The sequence below is a fragment of the Pan troglodytes genome, chromosome 14 (assembly GCF_028858775.2).
Source record: "Pan troglodytes isolate AG18354 chromosome 14, NHGRI_mPanTro3-v2.0_pri, whole genome shotgun sequence".
In the NCBI taxonomy this organism is placed as follows: Eukaryota; Metazoa; Chordata; class Mammalia; order Primates; family Hominidae; genus Pan; species Pan troglodytes.
In genome coordinates this window covers 42,281,183-42,301,141 of record NC_072412.2, presented here as the reverse complement: position 1 = coordinate 42,301,141, position 19,959 = coordinate 42,281,183, and the positions used below count along the sequence as shown (strand labels likewise).

Genomic DNA, 19,959 nt, shown 5'->3' with positions numbered 1-19,959 from the left:
ATTGACACCCTGTTGATGCTAGTCATTGTAAATACTATCCAGATACAGTCAAAAACTTCTCCACAACTTTTAACTGTAACAAAGCAGCTTTTCTCTAAAACCTCCCTGGTCCCCTGAGAACTGTCCTCAGGTTGACAATGATTGGGCAAACTTTCTTACATATCCTGAGTCCTCTGCAGATCAGGACATACACATCATTTCCATCACAGTCACCATCTCACACGTGCACAAAACCAGACTATACCAGAAGCAGAATGCTCCTCCTAATGTGGGTATAAAGAAACAGCTGAGTAGAATATGGAAAAATATTTTTAAAGAAGGTTAAGCAATAATTTTTGGTGATTTCAGTGAATAAAGTTGAGGCTATATTTAGGCTGTACCTGAGAAAAGTAATCTTGGGAGTATGTTCCTCTCTGAAAACTACTGACCATAAAGAATGAGTCATTGACCTAAATCTTGTTTCCAAGGCACAAACCTCCATATCAATAAATCAACAAACATTTGTCAAGAGCCTACGATAAGAATAATCAGTCTTCATTGTGGAAAAGAATTATCTAGGCAGCCTATTTAAAAGGCAGAATCTTTAGCCCCACACACAGGTGTGGTGGCTCACGCCTATAATCCTAGCACCTTGGGAGGCTGAGGCAGGAGGATCACTTGAGCTCAGGAGTTCAAGACCAGCCTAGGCAATATAGTGAGACTCCCATCTCTACAAAAAAAAAAAAAGTTAGCTGGGCAGGGTGGCATGCACCTGTAGTCCCAACTACTTGGGGGGCTGAGGTGGAAGGATCTCTTGAGCCCACGAGCATCAGGCTGCAGTGAGCTGTGAGCAGCACCACTGCACAACTGCCTGGGTGATAGAGTGAGACCCTGTCAAAAAAGAAAAAAAAGAAAGAGATCCTGTTCATTGCAATACTAATATCTGAGAGGATGCTAAAGCAGGCATATCTGGTACTATGTTTTGAGAAACGCTGGCCTGATTTATGCTATCCCATGCATTAGCTGATGGTGGAAAGATGATCTTCCCTCAAGAAGTTCATAGATAATGAGAAAGAACGCAGTTAATTACAATGAACTGTGGTTCGTTGTAAAATCAGAGACACAGAGAAGGAGCTACTTATGCTACAGATGCCTTGTCAGAAGAAAGGACAGCTGAGCTAGTCCTAAAGGATGAAGAGGTTTTCACTGGATGGATAAAGTTGTTAAGGGCATTTCAGGTACCAGGAACAATTTACTAAGAGGTTCAAATACAGTCTGAGGGGTTTAATTGAAAAAATAAGACAGACAAATATTATAAAACAAAACTAACTAACCAACCATACAAGATCAGGTTTTGTACTCACCAAGTAAGTGGAACAAACTTTTTTGGAAAATTAAAGCTTTTTGGAATCCCAAGGCACTGAGAAGCATCAGCCCAAACCACAAGTGTTTGATCGGTTTCCTACAGTTTCTCTCCACTTCCCATATACGCTTCATCACTCTGCAGCTGCCCACAGACAACTGTCCCCTCAGGGCTTACTAGGAGACCCAGATTTTGCATGGCTTTTTTTCCTGCTGATTCTCCAACGTCCATGGACCATTTATATGGGCGTCAACATGAAACAAGACTATTTCAGGCTGGTTTATGGTCAGGCCTCTGGGAATTCCCAGCAAGATGTGATTGTGTCTAGAGACACAGCTGTTCATCTGCAGAGCCAAGGTCTCTGGAAAGGCCCAAGGTGCCCCTCTATCCCAGTGAGCTGATGGGCCCCAGGGTCTTTTGAAGCTTCCTAGGAGACTATCAACCAGTGTAGGTGTAGAGAAAGCTAATCTCAGCCAGAACTTTAGAACCTGACACAGAGAGTTTGGAATGAAAACTCCAAGCAGCCTGGGGGTAGTGGGGAGTATATTCTGGCAATATTCCATTTCTCATTCCACTCAAAGAGAATAATGTGCTGACCAAACTGAATGCACAAAGTGATAGTTTATTCTCATTGGGTAACCAATATAATTAAACTATAACAGGGCTAACCCATCCCACTCCCGTCTTTTGTATAAGGATGCAAAGGAGAAACTATAATACCTAATGATCTCTAAGCAGCCCTGAGCGGTGGGGGAGGGGGAGTGGTCCTAAATATTTGTGGATTGAGGCATTTCATCCACTGGGTAATCTAAGGCAAATCACTTATCCAAACCACTGTGGTAAGTGTGTAAGCCCGCATACTGCATAAAATTAGGAAGTTTGATTAGATGGTCCTTTTCAACTCAATTCTGTGTAATATATGAGGACTATTATGAAAGCTGCATTACCCCTTAGTGATCTTGTGTGTAAATGGAGCATCACGTGCATCAATATATAAACATGAACTCTACTATCTTCTACCTTTGCAATAAACGAGAAGGAAAATCTGTCTTGACACCATGACCCCTTTCCACCAACAGTCCATTTCCTGCCCCTGTCCGAAGCAGGATTCCTCCAACGCACTATGCTCACAGTCACCATTCCCTCCTCCCCTCTCTCTCCAGCCTCCTCCAGTCTGACTTGCCTCCTCACACCAAAACCATTCTTTTCCACATCACCAGAGAATTTTATGTCACCAATTTCTCAACTCCCTCTACCTGGCAGCTACTTTATGTGGTTGACTACTCACATCTTCTGGAAATACTTCTCTCCGCCATCATGATGCCACACTTTCTTATTGATTAAACCCTCTCAGAGTCCTCTGATGAGTTTTCCTCAGCTTACCTCTAAATTTTGGGCTTCTCCAGCCTTCAGTCTTGAGGCCTCTTCTCTACCTAGGTAATCTCAATGAATACTTTGGCTTCAAATCCCTTTTTGTTGCCATTGCAAATGTATACCATCTCCAGCTGCCATTTAATATTCTTCACTTAGATGCTAATGCACATCTCAAATTTAATGAGGACAAAACAGAACTCCCGAGTCCCCTTTTTCCTGCCCTAATGTGCTCCTTCCCCAATATTCTCATCTGAGAAAATAGTCCCACCCAGTTGCTGAAGTGAAAAACTGTTTACTCATCTTTCATTCTTCCCCAGCCTCACTGCTCACACTAGCCCCCTGGCTCTCCCTTTGGAGTCCGCTTCTCCCTTTGCAGTCCAGATCACGACTCACCACTCCAGTCTCGTGCAAACACTTCCAACTGGCCTCCCAGTTCCCCCTCTGCTCTACCCTCCATACAGCAGCTTGAGGGAAGTTTTTAAAACATAATTCAGATCATGTCAAGCACCTGCTTAGAACCACTCTTTTGGTTTCCTCCCACATTTAGAATTTAAATCTAATCCAAACTCTTTCCCCTGGCACACAAGGTCCTGCGTGATCTGGCCCCCACCTACCTCTAAACACATGTGCCATTCTCCAGCCCAGTGTGTTCTGCCAGCTCACTTCCACCTCAGGGCCTTTGCACTATATGTGGCCTGTACCTGGAATGGTCTCCCCCAGGCTTTCCGTGGCTGACTCCTTCTCATCTCACACTTGAGAAGGTCTGCTTTCTCAGGGAGAGGCCTTCACATAATCGCTGTATTAGTCCATTCCCATGCTGCTGATAAAGACATATCCAAAACTGGGTATTTTATAAAGAAAAAGAGGTTTAATGGACTTACAGTTCCACAGGGCTGGGGAGGCCTCACAATCATGGCAGAAGGTGGAAGGCAAAAGGCATGTCTTACATGGCAGCAAACAAGAAAGAAGAACCAAGTGAAAAAAGTTTCCCCTTATAAAACCATCCGATCTCATGAGACTTATTCACTAGCATGAGAACAGTATGGGGAAACTGCCCCTATGATTCAGTTATCTCCCACTGGGTCCCTCCCACAACATGTGGGAATTATGGGAGCTATAATTCAATGAGATTTGGGGGGGGACATAGCCAAACCACATCAATCGCTTTGTGTAAGGTAGCATTCCAGCAAACTGCAGGTTGCTGTCTCTTCTGTCCTCTTCCCTGATGTGTTTTCTTCATTGTGCTAAGCACTATCTAAAAATTTTTATTTTTCATCTTTGTGTTTATTATCTGTGTTGCTCACCTGGAATAAAAGTTCCACAGGACCAGCCCCTTGCCTATCTTATACAATGCTGTGCCTCTAGCACCTTGCCACCTCCTGGCTGCTAAGTGTTTCAAGTATTAAAATAAGTGATGAAGCAGTACAAATCTGGCACTATTTGGTTAATTTAAATACTGCATCCTTAGTTTTAGTGAGACCCAATAATGTAAATAAACTAGATGGTTTTGATGGGAGAAGCTCAGAGTGCTTTTGGGTAGCCAATTTAAATGGGCCTTCCTAACGAGGTTTCCACAGGCCTCTAGAGCTAGTTAGTTTCTCTTTCTAAAGTAGTTTTTAAGATTCTGAGATGTGCAAAAAGCCCAATAGTACTGACAATCTCCTTTGTTCTTTTAAAATTTTTTAAAATTAGGCACTTAAATTTTTTTTTCCACTTTTGGAAACCCATTCTCAAATATGGAGGCCTTCTACATCTCCATGGAAACAAGCAAGTCCAATTGTTGAGCCATCCCCTTGGAGATCCATCAGTTCAGTAACAGCTAAATCCACCACCCTCCATTCCTAGTGTTCACTTTACCAAGCCTTTAGGTCTATTCCAGAGGACCATAAAATAGTCTCCATATTCCAGGTTTGTGGTATTTTTCATTAACTTTTGAGTTACAGCCATCCTTTTTCCATCCCCAGGGAATGTCCCAGTTCCTTTAAAAAAAAAAAAAAAGCTGCAAAGAGGCTTTACTTGTTTATTTAGAAAGATTCCCTCAAATGAACCTGATCCAAAATCACAGGGCCTAGAAACATTTTCTCAAGTGGCATGACTGTTGCTTCTGTGGTGCCACAGGGATGGACAGATGCAGGAGTGGGAGGTGGGCTGAGGAGAGGCAAGGTACCGGGGAGGATGATGACTCATGCTTTCCTTTCTGCTGTGTCTCTAGCAACACTGGATAATTGGGTTGTCATCCACAGGAAAAGCTTGGGAAGCCTATTTGTGACTGCCTGCCTTGGCCCTACATATATCTAGTGGCAATTGCTGAACTCTTATAAGGAAAAGCTAATGGCTTCTTAATATCAGCTACCACAGAGATGGTTCTGAATACCCTCCTAAAAGAACACTCAAGTCCACGTCAGGATTTCTAATCTGATTTTAGAATCTGATTTTCCCCTTAGTTATGAGCAAAATAGTTTCAATGAAAATTTTCCTTGCTCAAAACATCCAAGTTACTCCATCCTTCTAAATCCATGACAGGACGGGTTAAGAGTAAGAATTTTCAGTGAATAATACCTCAAAGTTACCTGGTTTTTGAAAGATCTGTTACTACTTGTAGAAATGTTTAAGGTTCTTATTTATTCCCATTAATCAATAATAGACTAATAGAATTTTTAAACAAGTATACTGGAGATTTCCAGTTCTGGCAAATAAATACATTCAACATATACCTCTTATGAATGTGTACTATGTTCTGGATATGGAACCAGAACACACAAAGACTAAGAGCACAGCTCCTTGGGGTGCAGACCCAGGATTAGGGGTGAGAGACAGCAGACAGTGGAGGAGCAAATCCATGTTCACAGAGGGTGCCAACTTCACAGAGGCACTCTAGGTCCTCCCATTTCTGGTGTCCCTAAATGACCCATGTCAACACTTCGTCTCCTAGGCTAAGGGTTATCAACCTCTCCCCCCAACCCACCCCATCCTCCTCTGACTTGTTCTATTCATCCTACTAAAGACATTTATGTTGATAACCATACACCCATGGACATTTACAAAAGGCTGTAGGTTATGCAGGAGATGTTGAAGACTCTCTGGCCAGGGGGAATATTAAATATGAAAAATATTGTTATCTATTTGCCTGGGGTAGTTTACCTAAGACTGCTCAAGTCTTATGCCCTCTTTCTCCATGGGAGACTTATACACCCTTGTCACCCCAAAGTCTGCAGTGCTACTGCCACTCCCTGTCTCAGCCCTGCTGCGTAAGCAGATGTCCACCCGAGGAATGCTGCTCCCCACCTTGCAGCAGCCCTCACCTCCCTGGGAGAGCCCTGCCGGGGAGGAGGACAAAAAAAGCTTCCGACTAGGAGCACCCCCTCACCTGCTCACAAAGCCAAAGCTGACTCTTCCTTCTCCCTCCCCTGTCCTTCTCATGCCCATCACTTGTGGGAGGCTCTCTGTGGAAAGCAGTGGCCATAGTACCTGGGATGGTCAGTGAAAGCCCCACTCACCATCATGAAACAGGGGATTCCCTCTACACGAACTGTGATTCAGCCCTTACTCTCTCATTCAACAAATAGAAGGACTAAGTTCCAGTATTTGATAGTACAGTAGGGAAATTATAGTTAACAGTAATTTACTGTATACTTCAGAATAGCTAGAAGAAAAGATTTGGGATGTTCTCAACACAAAGAAATGATAAATGTCTGAGGTGATGGCCATGCAAATTATCCTGATTTTATCATTACACATTGTATACAGGTATCAAAATATGCCAGGTACCCAAAAAATATGTACAAATATTATATATCAATTAAAAACTTTGTAAAACAAAAAAGGAAATGCAAATGAAAATAATCATTTTTAAGTAGTTCTACTATATTCTAATTTTTTTAAAGAAATCACTCCTGAGCTTTTATATTTTAACTCTTATTAGTAATAGAATTACTTAGAATGCCACTTCACCAGAATTGAGAATTTCAGTTACAGGGAAGTAGCTGCCAGGTCTCTAAAATTAAAATATTAGTAAATAAATAAGGGGAGGAGACAACACAATGCTCCCTGAGTACATTAAAAGTGGCTATTTTTCCTCGTAAAGATATTTTTAAAGTATCATCATTGCCTTCTACCATTGCCATTATTTCAAAAAAGGACATTTTGACAAGAAAAAAGGAAGAATATAACCTCAGAATGAAGTGGTAGTTCTTTGTATCTCACAAAGAACAGGTCAGTCTTTAAAAACTGAGATTCTACCTTTACAGGGAAATGTGGGAATTGTTTCCCCATCTCACTGTCATCCTCTAGAAGCCCTGGGAAAGCAACATTCTGAGGATAGGTCTTGGAGAGTCCTTTTGGTTTTCTGTTCTCAGCCTGAGGATGAACTGGGAACTTTTCTTTAAAAACTTGACACTCATCCCATAGCATCAGGGAGCCATGAAACCCTATGGCAGATCAATCCAAGGTCACCTACAAATATAGGATGACCTAGTACAAGAATGCTGTGTGCACCTGTGCCCACCCAGATGGCATTTCATACAGGTGAGGGTCTGCCCTGGCTCCCAAGCATGAAGGCTCACAAAAAACAGAACATGAAGGCTTACCCTCAGATTTAATTCATCTTGAAACTTCTTTAACAGAAAGCTAAAACTATCAGTCTGAGGACAACTTTTCTTTCTTTTTCAACGTTTATTTTAGAATCCAGGGGTACACGTGCAGGTTTGTTACAGAGGCCTATTGCATGACTCTGAGGTTTGGGGTATGACTGAACCCATCCCCCTGGTAATGAGCATAATCCCTAATAGGGAGATTCTCAGCCCTTTCCCTCATCCCTCTCTCCCGCCTCTAGCAGTCCCCAGTGTCTCCTGTTCTCCTTCTTATGTCCATGAGTACCCACTGTTAAGCTCCCACTTATAAGAACATGCAATATTTGGTTTTATTTCTGCATTAGTTCACTTAGGTTAATGGCCTCCAGGTGCATCAATGTTGCTGCAAAGGGCATCATTTCATTCTTTTTTATGGCTGCATAGTATTCCATGGTTCATACCACATTTTCTTTATGCAATCCGCCACTGATGGGCACCTGAGCTGATTCCATGTTTTTGCTATCGTGAATAACAAGTGCACAACTTCTTAACAAAAAGCAGTCTACAGTTTTTGGAGTTGACTTCCTCATGTTCACTATTTTGATTTTGGATCCAGGAGCAGGGAGAAGAGGAAGGTAATGCTTTTTACTTCATTCCTGACTTCAACGTCCAGCTTTTCATTTGTCAGTACAACGTTGACAGCTGATTTGCACGATGGAAGAGCCTTGTAATTTATAATCAAACTGCAGCCAAACCATCCATTCCCAGACCTTTTAAAATGATCTTGTAAATTACAGCAGCAAGAAGGGGAGAATGAGCTGGCTCCTTTTAAACAAGAGCGACAACCAGGGAGAACAGCAAATGTTTCAGGAAGAATTTGGGCTTCCTTCAATGGCAGTTGGGGGAAATATAGATTAAATACTTTTCATATCTAGCAACTGTAATTATCAGGAAAATTTAAGGCGGTGTGATTTCTGACACAGTTGTATGAGCCATTTTCATACTGCAAAGTCCACTGAGGGAAAGAAAAGATAATTTTATCCTTCCAATAACTATAATTTTATATTGGTAAATCAAGCATAAAATTGGTAGTTGAAATGCTTCCAGGAGTCTTTGTTTTGAAATACCTTTATCCAGCTGTATATTATCTCAGAGTCTAGCTTTGCTAACTACTATCATTCCAGGAGATAAAGTGTTCTGTTTGCCATGTTACTCTTATTGCCTTCAGAATGTGCTATTATTGAATGCTTGTTGAGTGCTGCTAGAAATGGCAAGACCATAACTCAGCCTGACAAAATAGTCACTGGGGTTAGACAGCATTATTTAACAGAGACTCTCATATGCCTTTGAATAATTTCCAATGTTTGCCTTTTTAATTCAGGTATCATATCAACGTTTCTTCACGTCCATCCTTTTGGAGCCAACATAGAATATCTTTGGTCATACATGCAGCAGCTGGACTCCAAGGTAAATTATTTTGCTCGAGTGAACTTTCGTTGCTCAAATTTAGCATGTTGATTGCTGCCTGCAGGTGGACTCTGCATGAACTGAACTAGGGCTGTAGCAGCCTGTGGGGGTTGATCAGCCCTTCTCTTTTGCAAGGACCTCAGTTTTTGGCAGATTGTTCTCCTCTTTTTGCTTGCTTTTGTCTTTGTAAAAAGAAGAGCAGTTATCCAAAATGACAATGACTTTTTAATTTGGAAAGCTTATGAGAGATTTAAAAATATAGGTTCACCTGAAAGTTCCCAAAATAAGGGTGAAATCAAGTGAGTGTGGCTAATAGGGCATTATCCTCAGACCATATTCTTATAGGATTCCATGTTCTGGACTTCACACAATCGAGGAAAAATCATCCCAAATAATATAAAGATCTGATATGACTCAAGAAAGCTGTATTAATGGCTGTTTTCCAGCGTTGTTCTCTAAGTAGAAAAAAGTGGCTGCAAAATTCTTCTCAGCTGTGCCCCTCCAGGCTCACATCCAGAGCCAGACATCATTCCTCACCTCCCTGAAGCTCAGTTTTTCCCATCCACAAATTAGCTGTACTCCTACCCCACTGCAGTATTTGTGTGCCCAAAGAGAAGAGACAAAAAGAATGTGATTTATGTGTCAAATTCATGTGAACAATGGAAGGGGCCCTGACAAAATAAAACATCATTAACCAACACTAGGGAAGCCCAGGAGCGGGGTGGACACAGAAGCCAAACAGAGAAGCTAGAGAAGCCAGCGAGTTGCCTGTCAAATTTCTGGTCATGAAGGAAAATGGAAATAAGTAAGAAGGTCCTCCATAGAGCACAGCAAAATGCATGGGATTGGTACGACCAGACCAGCAGCCTGCAGTGCTGTGTCCCTGAACAGACACAGATAAATCATGCTAAATTTTCAATGGCTAGCATGCATCAAATGACTATCATGTGTTCTTATTTTGATTCAAATAATCTTCCTAATACATGATCCCAAAACTGTTTAACCTCTTAAATGGATCTAACACTTCCCCTTTGAGAGGAATCTTTTCAGTCATACAGATTTCATGCCTTTCATGACAGGGTAGAACAAAACAGGGTGAAAGGAGTTAGAGAATTTTAAAATTCTAGAGGTTCAGAATCATCTGTTTTTTTCTCTGTGGTTTCCCCTCACATGCACAGGTAAGTAAGAGAAAGCATTCATGTTAAACTCAGATGAAATAAGAAGGACTTGCTGCACAATGTTCCTTTTTGTCATATAGATTTGAAGGATTTCTCTGCTGTTGTTTCCCCTTTACTGGTATTATTGTTCCTTAATATCACCACCACCTTTGCCTGGAGGATTAAACAAAACACTGCTTGCACCAATGTGTTTGGCAAAGAATAACCCCTCAAGAAATGATTCCCATTGTTGCTACCATCCTTCCCTTGTACTGTTGACATTTCTGTTCTCCCCTTTCTGGAAGTCCCAAGTGGGAAGCCTTTGTTGAGAAGCAGCTGTTGTTTTAGTAGGAGCTGAAATGGCCAAGAATCCACTTGTCGTTTATCGAAGAATTTCAGGACACTTTGTTTCCTCCACTCCATCATCGCAGGCTGAGAATCTATGATGATCACCAGTGAAGTGCGTGTGCCTGCATGTGTGTGTGTGTGTGTGTGTGTAAAATCATCTCCTGGGAATGGGCAGGGATTGATAAGTAATGAATTGATTTGTTTTGGCTGGCAGGGAGTGGGTGGTGGGTAGAAGTTCTTGTTCTATTCTTATCCTCAGGGCTCAGGTAAGATTTGTGACATTCCCTTACCAGTCTCTGAGGAGAGAGAATTCACATGCCTTGTCCCTGGCCATTAGATGATGGGCCTTTCTGGATGGGATTCAGTCAAGGGAACTGTATCTCATTGCAGACTGGTACTTTTATTTTAGAAGGTGATGAAGAAAGTATTTCCCTCACAGAGGAAACACACGAGGTGTCCCCTGCCTACTCCCAGATAGCCCTCCATCTTCTGAATGAAACGCCCACTAGAGCTGTCAGGTTCCTTCTCATGCCTGGGGTAGAAAGTATATTGAAAAAGTACTCTAAAACTGCTGGGCACCAGGGATCAGACCACATGCTTTCTATTCCAGTGAGGCTGAGAGGATATTTAGACTTTTTAATCCAGAGAGCAAAATCCAGTGCCCACCCTGTACTGATGAGAACAGGGAAAGCAGCCTCAACCCAGTCCTGTAATGTCACTGTTGTGGTCAGGATTTCCCCAAAGGCTACATATGGGTGTAAGAATGACTAGGAATGGAAGGAATTAATTTAAATTATGCTGGGCATGTACATTGCACATGGCTTCCTAAAACCATGTAGCCCAATAATAAGCTATTTTCCAGTTAAATATTATTCCTGCTGTTGATATTTGCATATTTTTCTCTTCTTGGCCTTTTCTAAATTACCCACTCTCATTCACCCGGTTCTCTTGTATCAGAAACACTTGAAAAAGGAAGATTCATTCAGAGGAAAACAGGGTAAGGGTTGGGGGCAGCCATGGCTTCTGAAGCTTTGCTGAGTCAAAAATCATGCCCAGAGCACAGCAGGCAAACTCTTTAAAATAGGCAGCACTATGATGAAAATGGTTTCTATCAGTACATAGAATCTCCCATGTCAGCCCCAGGGCCCATCAAGCCCAACCTCTTGTCTGTCCGAAGCAGCCCAGAAGAAACATTTGACTTGAGCATTAGCAGATGAATACTGCTTACAGTCAAGAGGAGGGTTCGTCTGCTCTTCCCTGCTTATGTACCCTTTAGGAGATGAAGGCTCAGTTTTCCAAGCGTGTCTGGTTGCCCCCTCTACACACCTGCAGCTTCTTCCCAAGGCCCATGGTGTGGAAGATTTGGTTCTGAAAACCAGACTCGGCATAATGTGGCCACAGAGGCTGGAGGATATAGAAGGACCTGCTATTTTGGCACGACACCACTGTGACCAGCTTGAGAGGTCATGGGCATGTGTTACATTTCCCACAGAGGGGAGAATCATTTGCACTTCTGTACTAATAGCATACCTCTGCAAACACAAAATTTAAATGTCTTGGCTATGGAAAGGAGATTCAGATCCTGTTTAATTAATTGGATAGCATTCTTTCCCAGACTATAGCCAGGTGATGAGGGTGGGGAAATGCTCTCAGTAGTGTTTATGAGATTGCCCACCTGAATGATCCTTAATAGTATGCATATTCTGGGGTTCTCCTTAAGAGCAGCCTGTCACAGTAATATCAATGAGTGATCCTTTAGACAGACTATAATAAATGTGTTTTTTAGATATTACAGCACTTTTGGAAGGCATATGACAGCAGAGATAACAATACTCCCCACTTGACTACATAAAGAACAAAAAAAAAAGGCTGTGCACCACAGTGAGAGAAGTTGGTAAGGTTACCAGGGACCTAATGAATGCTGGGATAATTCACTGCTTTTCATGTACCCAGCACTGTCTTAGGGACCAGAGAAGAACAGGAGATGACCAAGGCACAAAAGAAATCTAAGATAGAACCCTGTTCTCAACAAGCTTGTAGCCTAGTTATGAAATGATTTGACTCAGACATGAACTAATGAAGTGCTAAATTGGGTAGGGAAGATACTCTCTGAACTAGGAGTTAGAGAAGGGTGAAATCTGTGAGTCCTGATTAACAGCAAGGTACCCTCGAGTCCATGCTTCTTCTGGTGGCTTCCCTCTGGGATGCTTTAGCCAACATTGCCACATTTCTTTCCTTTCTCCTCTTTCTACCCACCCTTTCTTCTCTCCTTCCTGCCCTCATTTTCCTTCCATATTCTTTTCTCCTTTTAATTCTCTCCTGTTTATCTTCTTTCATCACACTTTTTCTGCCTCCTTCCCTTCCTCTACCAGTTTCTTGCTTCACTCCTTCGAATTCCTGACTTCTTGGCTTCTTTCCTCTTTTCCTTCTTTCTCCCCTCCTTCCTCCCCTCCCTTTGCCCCATCTACATTTTGTATTTCTCTCTGTGAACATTTGTTGTGAGGTGTCTGTGTGTGCTAACACTGTGCCCTGCCCAGGATGTGAAGAATGAACAAGATTTAAATGTGCATTTAAAGGCTAGAAGTCAGTTTTGCCCATGGAAGGAAGTCTGGTTTTCAACTGGCTTCCCTGACGCTCCAGCCTCTGCCGGCGTCTTTTCAGTAGCCCAAACAGGAGCCCCTTTTCACCAGGCTTCCCTTGCCTGATGATACGGGGTATGGAGCCAACCATGATGAGAGCAAATTGATTTGCATCTGCTTGTGTCCATTTGTACATGTGATTAGAGGCCGGGCAAGGAGGCAGTAGGCTTGGCCTAGAGTGAGCAAATTAAAAAATAAATCAAGCAGATTTTATAAATGACCTCTGCGGTATCAACAGCACACAAGCTCCTTGGTTACACACAGCCTGTTTCCTTCTGACGTTTGCTTTCTTTCTTTTTTGTATTTGTAGCAAATAAATCCTTCCTAAAAGAATAAATGTAAGAAAGTTTCAAACAAAACAGGTAGAAGAATCCACTGACAATATCAAAGATTGAAAATATATAGGCCACAAATTTCTTGGAACAAAAGCCACCTGGGTAAGAGGGTAATCAAAACTTCAGGGTTATGACTATCCTCTCCACTTGCTAGGGCACCAAATACATGGTGTATGGGGAAAAGATTTCATAGTCATGGCATCTATCTCTAATCTATATCACAGTGCTACACAGTGCTCCCTTAACCACGTGTATTGCAATCTCCTCATAATATGCTTGGGAGTGAGGGAATACGTCACTCTGAAAGCCGGGCTGGATTCATAATCCCTGCTCCAAGTTCTACCCCTTCACTTACCTGCTGGGCAAGCGACAGCTCTTCCCAGGAACCCAGGGCTCCATGTGTGAACAGAAGTAGGAGCTTAGAGAGAATCCCTGGTTTCAGAAGTGATTCAGGGAAGAAAATCGTGCAGGAGATGAGGAAAGGGGTAAACTTCACTCAGAGCTCGGCCAGTGAGGTCTGGGTGCTTGGTTTAAGTAATGACTCCAGAGTCTCAATTCTCTAGACAAATAATGTACTGGTGGGAAGGCAAAGGATATTGTGACGGCAAGATGATAATAGCTGACAAATTATTAGGAAGAGAACAGAACTGAAGTAAGTGGAAGTATTTATAAAGTAAAAATTCTTTGGCCATAGGGAGAAAATGAAGGACAAATTGAATTTTCTCTTGAATTTGTCTTAAAAATCCCAAAAGATAAAATATCATAAAGGTTATTTTGTCAGGGTAGGGGAAAAGTTTGAAAATCATAAAACTAACTTACCTGATACAGCTTTCTCCCTGATCTTTCTTCTGTCATGAGATATAAATATCTTTAAACAACTTTAAGGAATTCTTCTAGACTTAGCTGAGATCCCTTTTTTTCTTGTGTCAGGGTCTCACTCTGTCACCCAAGCTGGAGTGCAGGGGAGCAATCACAGCTCACTGCAGGCTCCAACCCCTGTGCTCAAGGGATCCTCTTGCCTCAGTCTCCTGAGTAGCTGGGACCATAGGGACATGCCACCATATCAGCTAATTTTTGTATGTTTTGTAGAGATTGGGTCTGTCTCTGTTGCCCAGGCTGGTCTCAAACTCCTGGGCTCAAGTGATCCTCTCACCTTAGCCTCCCAAAGTGCTGGGATTATAAGTGTGAGCCACCATGCCCAGCTGCTGAGAGCCTTATTAAATGGATATTTTAGATGGATTTTTATTTGAAGTGGTCTGTTCCATAATTATGACACAACTCTATATTATTTGCATCTTTGTGGCAGAACCCAGCTGTTATATCTTACACTACCAACAGAAACTACAGCTAATACATTTGAGATTAATTCCCATTACACTAATTTCTGGCTTTCTCAAAATCTGAAGTATGTATTAAGTAATTACGAGGATTTCAAATCCCAGTTTCACTACTTCTTAGCTGTTTGACCTTAGACAGCTTATTTAACATCTCTGTGCCTAAGTTTCACCATCTGTAAAGTGGTTTTTGGGGGGTTTTCCTTGATATTAAATGACTTCGTAGATGAAAAGCATTCCAGAACAGTATCTGGCACACAGTAAGTGCTACTAAAGTAGGGACCGTCATTTGTTTTGTGCTTTAAGGTGCGCAAAAGACCTATCACATCCTCTCATTTTAAGATCTTTGCCACAACCTAATGGACAGATAAATTTTGAATGGCTTGTCCTAAGACTAGAGCTAGGATGTGGAGAGGCCAGCACACAAACCAAGTCCTCAGGGCATTCCCTGTGTTTCTTTCCAATTCCCTTGTCTTGGAAATGAGAAAACAGGCCCAAAGAAGTTAAGTGACTGGTTACTTAACTACTAAACTGGAAGAGGTTACTGATTGTTCTATCACTGTGATCCAAATCTTTTGTGTATCCTTTTCTTTACTTCAGCAAGTGAGGGGGGCACTTGCTTGTTTAATGAGCTTTCTGATGAGATAATGCTGGTGAAGAATTTACTCTTCCCTGCCCCACAGTGAAGACTCGGTAAATGGTAGCTACCTCTGTCCCGCTGCAAGCCTTGTCCTGCTTCCTTTGTGGTTAAAGTCTAGGCTCAGGTCAAAAGACACCATGGAAAACAAGATGTTGCCACATTTCAGTACATGCTAGCCAAGACTTCCCATGATTTGCTTACCGTTTTGGTGGATCGTTAATGTGGGGGTGCCCGAGCATCAGCAATATGAATGTGTGTGAGCCAGGTGACTTGGGAATTTTCAGTTTTTTGCTGTTGATGTTGCTATCACTCTAATAGTATTCATCACAGAGGAGCCCTGCCCTCCTGTACACAGATGCCTGCCATGGCATCCACACCCACCCAGGGCCAGAGAGGCAGTGACCAAGAGGATTATTTCCTGTCCTTACTCCATGGTCCTCTCCCTGGTGGAGGTGGGCAGGGGCGGTTAAGAACGAGGCACCACAGCCAGAAGGTCTGGTCCACACTTACTGCCTGTGTTACCCTGTGGGATTTACTGAGTCTCTCGGGGCCTCAGTTTTCTTATTGGTAAATTATTCCCTATCTTATGAGAGTGTGGTGAGAATTAAATAGTGTTTTCAGAAGAGTTTGGCAAGGAAAAGTTTCCTGGTGATTGTAAGTTGTCACACTTTTTACAGCCAGCTGCAGGGCTGCTGGGTGGCACTGCCCCTTCTGACCCCAGCTGGCCTCCTACACGTTATATTTAAATCAGATATTTATTTTACCCTCAAAAACTTAGCTTTTTCTCCCCTCCCTAATGAATGGCACAAACCTTCTTCCCTACATTTCCAAGGGAGGTGGCAGTTACACTGTAAACAAGATGCTGGTGGGCTGGCAGGCACCTCGGCCTGTGTGTTCCGCTATGGCCTCTCCTTGATCTGGGGAAGGACATGCCAGGGGTGGCACTTGAATTTGACTGGAGACTAGAGCCCACCGTAGATGATCTGTGCTGTCCTCCTCCAAAAGAAAGAAGAGAACTCTTTGAGAAGATAACTTGGTCTCATGAGGCTTAAAAAAAGCTGCCTCCTGGACCTATGAAAAACTAGTTTTGACCACATACCACTCCGTACTACAAAAGGTTAGATAATAGTGCCATTTTCTATCAGTATTCCATACACACACACATACATGTCTACATAAGGAGAGAGAACTTGTGCCAGGCACTGTGTTACATTTTACATATAATCCTTACAATACCCTGAGAGATATGACTTCTATTACACACCTGAAGAAACTGAGAATTACAAATGTTAAGTAATCTTCCCAAAGTCACACAGCTTCAGGCCTAGCCAGAGTAAAATCCAAGCTTGTCTGGCTTAAGTCCCCATTTTTTTTTTGAGACGGAGTCTCTCTCTGTCCCCCAGGATGGAGTGCGGTGGTGCCATCTCGGCTTACTGCAACCTCCGCCTCCCAGGTTCAAGCAATTCTTCTGCCTCTCGGCCTCCTGAGTAGCTGGGATTACAGGCACGCGCCACCACACCCGGCTAATTTTTTGTATTTTTAGTAGAGACAGGGTTTTACCATGTTAGCCAAGATGGCCTCAATCTCCTGACTTCATGATCCACCCACCTCGGCCTCCCCAAATGCTGGGATTACAGGCATGAGCTACAACACCCGGCCTAAGTCCCCATTCTTAACCCAAATATGCCTGACTGTAAGAATGATCTGGGATGGTTGTTAAAAATAGATTATGTGGGCTACACCCAAGACCAGCTGAATCAGGGTCTCCAGAGAAGAGGCTGGCTGGGGGATCTGAGTTTTTTAACAAGTGCCCCCAGGTGACTGCTACTGAGAAAGACCTCCCAACACCCCTGGTTGTTCACCCCTGGCTGTTGACAATCATGGGAAGTGCTTAAGGCACACCAATCAAGGCCCAGGCCCCAACCCATGAAAGAACCCTTGGGTTCTTTCCCAAGTTCTGTCTTTGATAAAACACTTAACCCTCTGTAGTTCACACAGTTTTCTGAGCTATAAAGTGGAGATGCATCATAATATCTGCTCACAAATCTCACCAGAGTGCTGTGAGAATGAAATGAGAACACTGGTGGTGACTGAAAGAAAACTTACTTCTCAAAGTTATTATGAACCTTCACATAATCTGTCTCATAGGCTTTTGTCGGTTGACCTGGGAATTTAACCATCCATCTAATATGGTGTGTATCAGAAAATGCACTCAGATTTCAAAATAATTCCCCAAAATTTTAGAATACAATGTATTTCAATTTTCAGAACTGCCTCTATTTAACTAAAGTTTTGTATTATAGGCCCAGGAATACTGAATGTGTCATATGAAGTCTTTTCCATGAGAGTATTAAATGAACAGTTGATTTGACTTCGTGGTCTATTTGGTGTCTCTTTTAAATGAATCCTAATATTGTTAAATGGAAAGTGTAGACTCTAAAATGATATCTCTACAGTGATTACACCATGAAAAAGTGTAATAGCTCGGATTCAATGAACATTTCTATGTGCCCAAATCTGTGCTAAGCCAGTAATTTTCATGCTATCCTTATTAAATGTTATTTCCATTTGCTGAGGCTTAAAGAGACTAATTATCTCTGTAAGGGTCATTTAACTTGTGAGAATGAAGATACAGGATTCAAACAGTATCAGACCCCAAATTTTGGGGATATTCAAACAGAATATCAGACCCCAAATTGGCCGCCCTGCTGTATAAAATCCACATGCATACACATGGATTGGCATGCTAACACAGGACAACAAAAGCAATCACTGTGCTAGAGCAGAGGGATTATGGCTGATTTGTTCTTTAAAATGAATTATTGGTGTAAAAATTCATCTAATAAACATATGGAGAAGAAAAAAGTTGCATTAAAAAATATACCTGAATTTTATGACTAGATATCAAGACTTGTATTGTTGTAGGTTTTGGAGTTTAGATTCCATTCCAAAAGCTTTATGGTCTCTGGTCTATGTGAAAATTAAGGAAGAGAAAGAAATTTGGGTGGCAAGAAATCCACCCGAATGTCCTCTGCTCCTGGCAGCATTAAAGAAAATTGCTGTCCTTCATAGATGAGGATGAAGCCACTAGTAGCTTTCCAGGAGTGGTGATGGATTTGCTCTGAGCCCTCTTAAATTCCCTCCCCATCTCCTTTTATATCAGGGGAGGGCTGTTCAGGAATGGTGCTGCCAGTAAGGTAGCCATCCATATGAAGGGTGAACTCGGCACTTTCCGCCCAGCCAACCCACGCCCCACCCCGCCAGCTGCTCGGGAGGTGGGATAATCACATTCAGTACTTCTGAATGTTCCTTCTATAAGGACATCCCCTGACAGCCCAGTAGAAAACTAAATGCTGTTCATATCACTGGGAAAGCTCATCCTTCCCCAATCCATTCCTCCTTTAAGATGAGTTCCTTTCCTTAAAGTGACTTTTCTTCCTTTCTAACAGATATCTGCAAATGAAATAGAAATGCTTTTGATGAGGCTGCCACGCATGTTCAAACAGGAATTCACGGGTGTGGGAGCCACGCTGGAAAAAAGATGGAAGTTGTGTGCCTTTGAAGGAATTAAAACTACCTAACTGCGAAGAGCAAAGCATCTCTGGAAATGAAACCGTGTGAACCTGGCCAGGGCTGTGCGACGGGGGAGCAGGAGGTGTGGGGTTGGTCCAGCACGCAACCTTTGTGGAGCCATCGAAGCCTGCCTTTAGTTATATCTGTGGCGTTCTCTTGTGAGTGGAAATGTAATTGTGTACCAGTTCCTTAAAATAAACAAAGCTTCATACTGTGACAGATCTGTTTCCTATGAAAACCAAACAATGATTCCACAGTCATAATGATGGCAAAATCTTAAAATGTGCTACATTTGAGAATAGCTCACCAAGCAAAATATTTAAAGTTAATGATGGTGTAGCAATGATTGTTGCTAGGCTACAGAGTTGTATATGTAATGTATAGCTGAAATCATTAAATGACATTTTCCTGAAAGTCTTTCTGTTTTAGTAAAAAAAAAAAAAAAAAGAAAAAGAAAAAAAGAAAAAAGAAAAAATTTTACAGTGAGGGAAAAGCATACCAAAAGAAAACTTGAATATGTGTCTAAACAGTTATTGTATTTTGTAAATTAAGTTATATGCTGTTCCAGGGACTTTTGCCTTATTGAAGAGGCAGAAAATATGATTGGACACATTGAGAATGCTTTATCAAGAATATTATTTTTCTAATGTAACAATTCTCCATCATAAGTTCTTTTAACATGGACTGCATAACAGTTTTCATAAAGTGTAAATAAAGGAAAAACTAGTGTTATTGTCTTGTACTTGGTATGTAACATTCAGGTTTATGCATCAAAATAAACATTCAGTAAATATTCCTGTTACAAATTTTATAGCAAAGATATTAATTTTTTTCAATAAATATGACTTCTACCATATTGGTTTTACAAATTATTCTTTGATATATTTTATTTCTCCCTTAAGAAATCTTTTTCTCATTGTTCAGTCCCATCTCATAGCCTATTGTTTAAAAATGATAAAATAAATGAGTGACATTAAGAGATAAAACATTATTTCAAATAGGAATATATAAAAATTGTGGAGTGGAAATTACCAAGAAAGGAGATTATACAGCATTAATATACAGTGTTAGAGTAGATTTTTAAAAATAGTATGACATAGCATCCACAAATAATAAATTTTACCTTGTTTTGTGTCCTCCTGGGCAGATACAAAGTAGCCCATTAATCTTATTAACTCTTGG

The 19,959-nt window shown here is 41.7% G+C and overlaps 1 protein-coding gene across 27 annotated transcripts in view; it reads left to right on the top strand.

The window, feature by feature from the left end:
• ENOX1 (ecto-NOX disulfide-thiol exchanger 1) overlaps positions 1 to 19,633 on the top strand; it is a 584,882-nt gene extending 565,249 nt beyond the window's left edge. For 22 of the 27 annotated variants that reach the window (XM_054665232.2, XM_003954252.6, XM_054665246.2 and 19 more), the window contains 2 exons: positions 8,666 to 8,751; positions 18,654 to 19,633. In XM_054665232.2, the coding sequence (XP_054521207.1) occupies positions 8,666 to 8,751; positions 18,654 to 18,785 (218 nt within the window). In that variant the 3' untranslated portion in view covers positions 18,786 to 19,633. The remainder of the gene's footprint in view (positions 1 to 8,665; positions 8,752 to 18,653) is intronic. The other 5 variants (XM_063792104.1, XM_063792106.1, XM_063792105.1 and 2 more) reach the window with 1 other exon arrangement.
• The last annotated feature ends 326 nt before the right edge of the window (positions 19,634 to 19,959 follow it).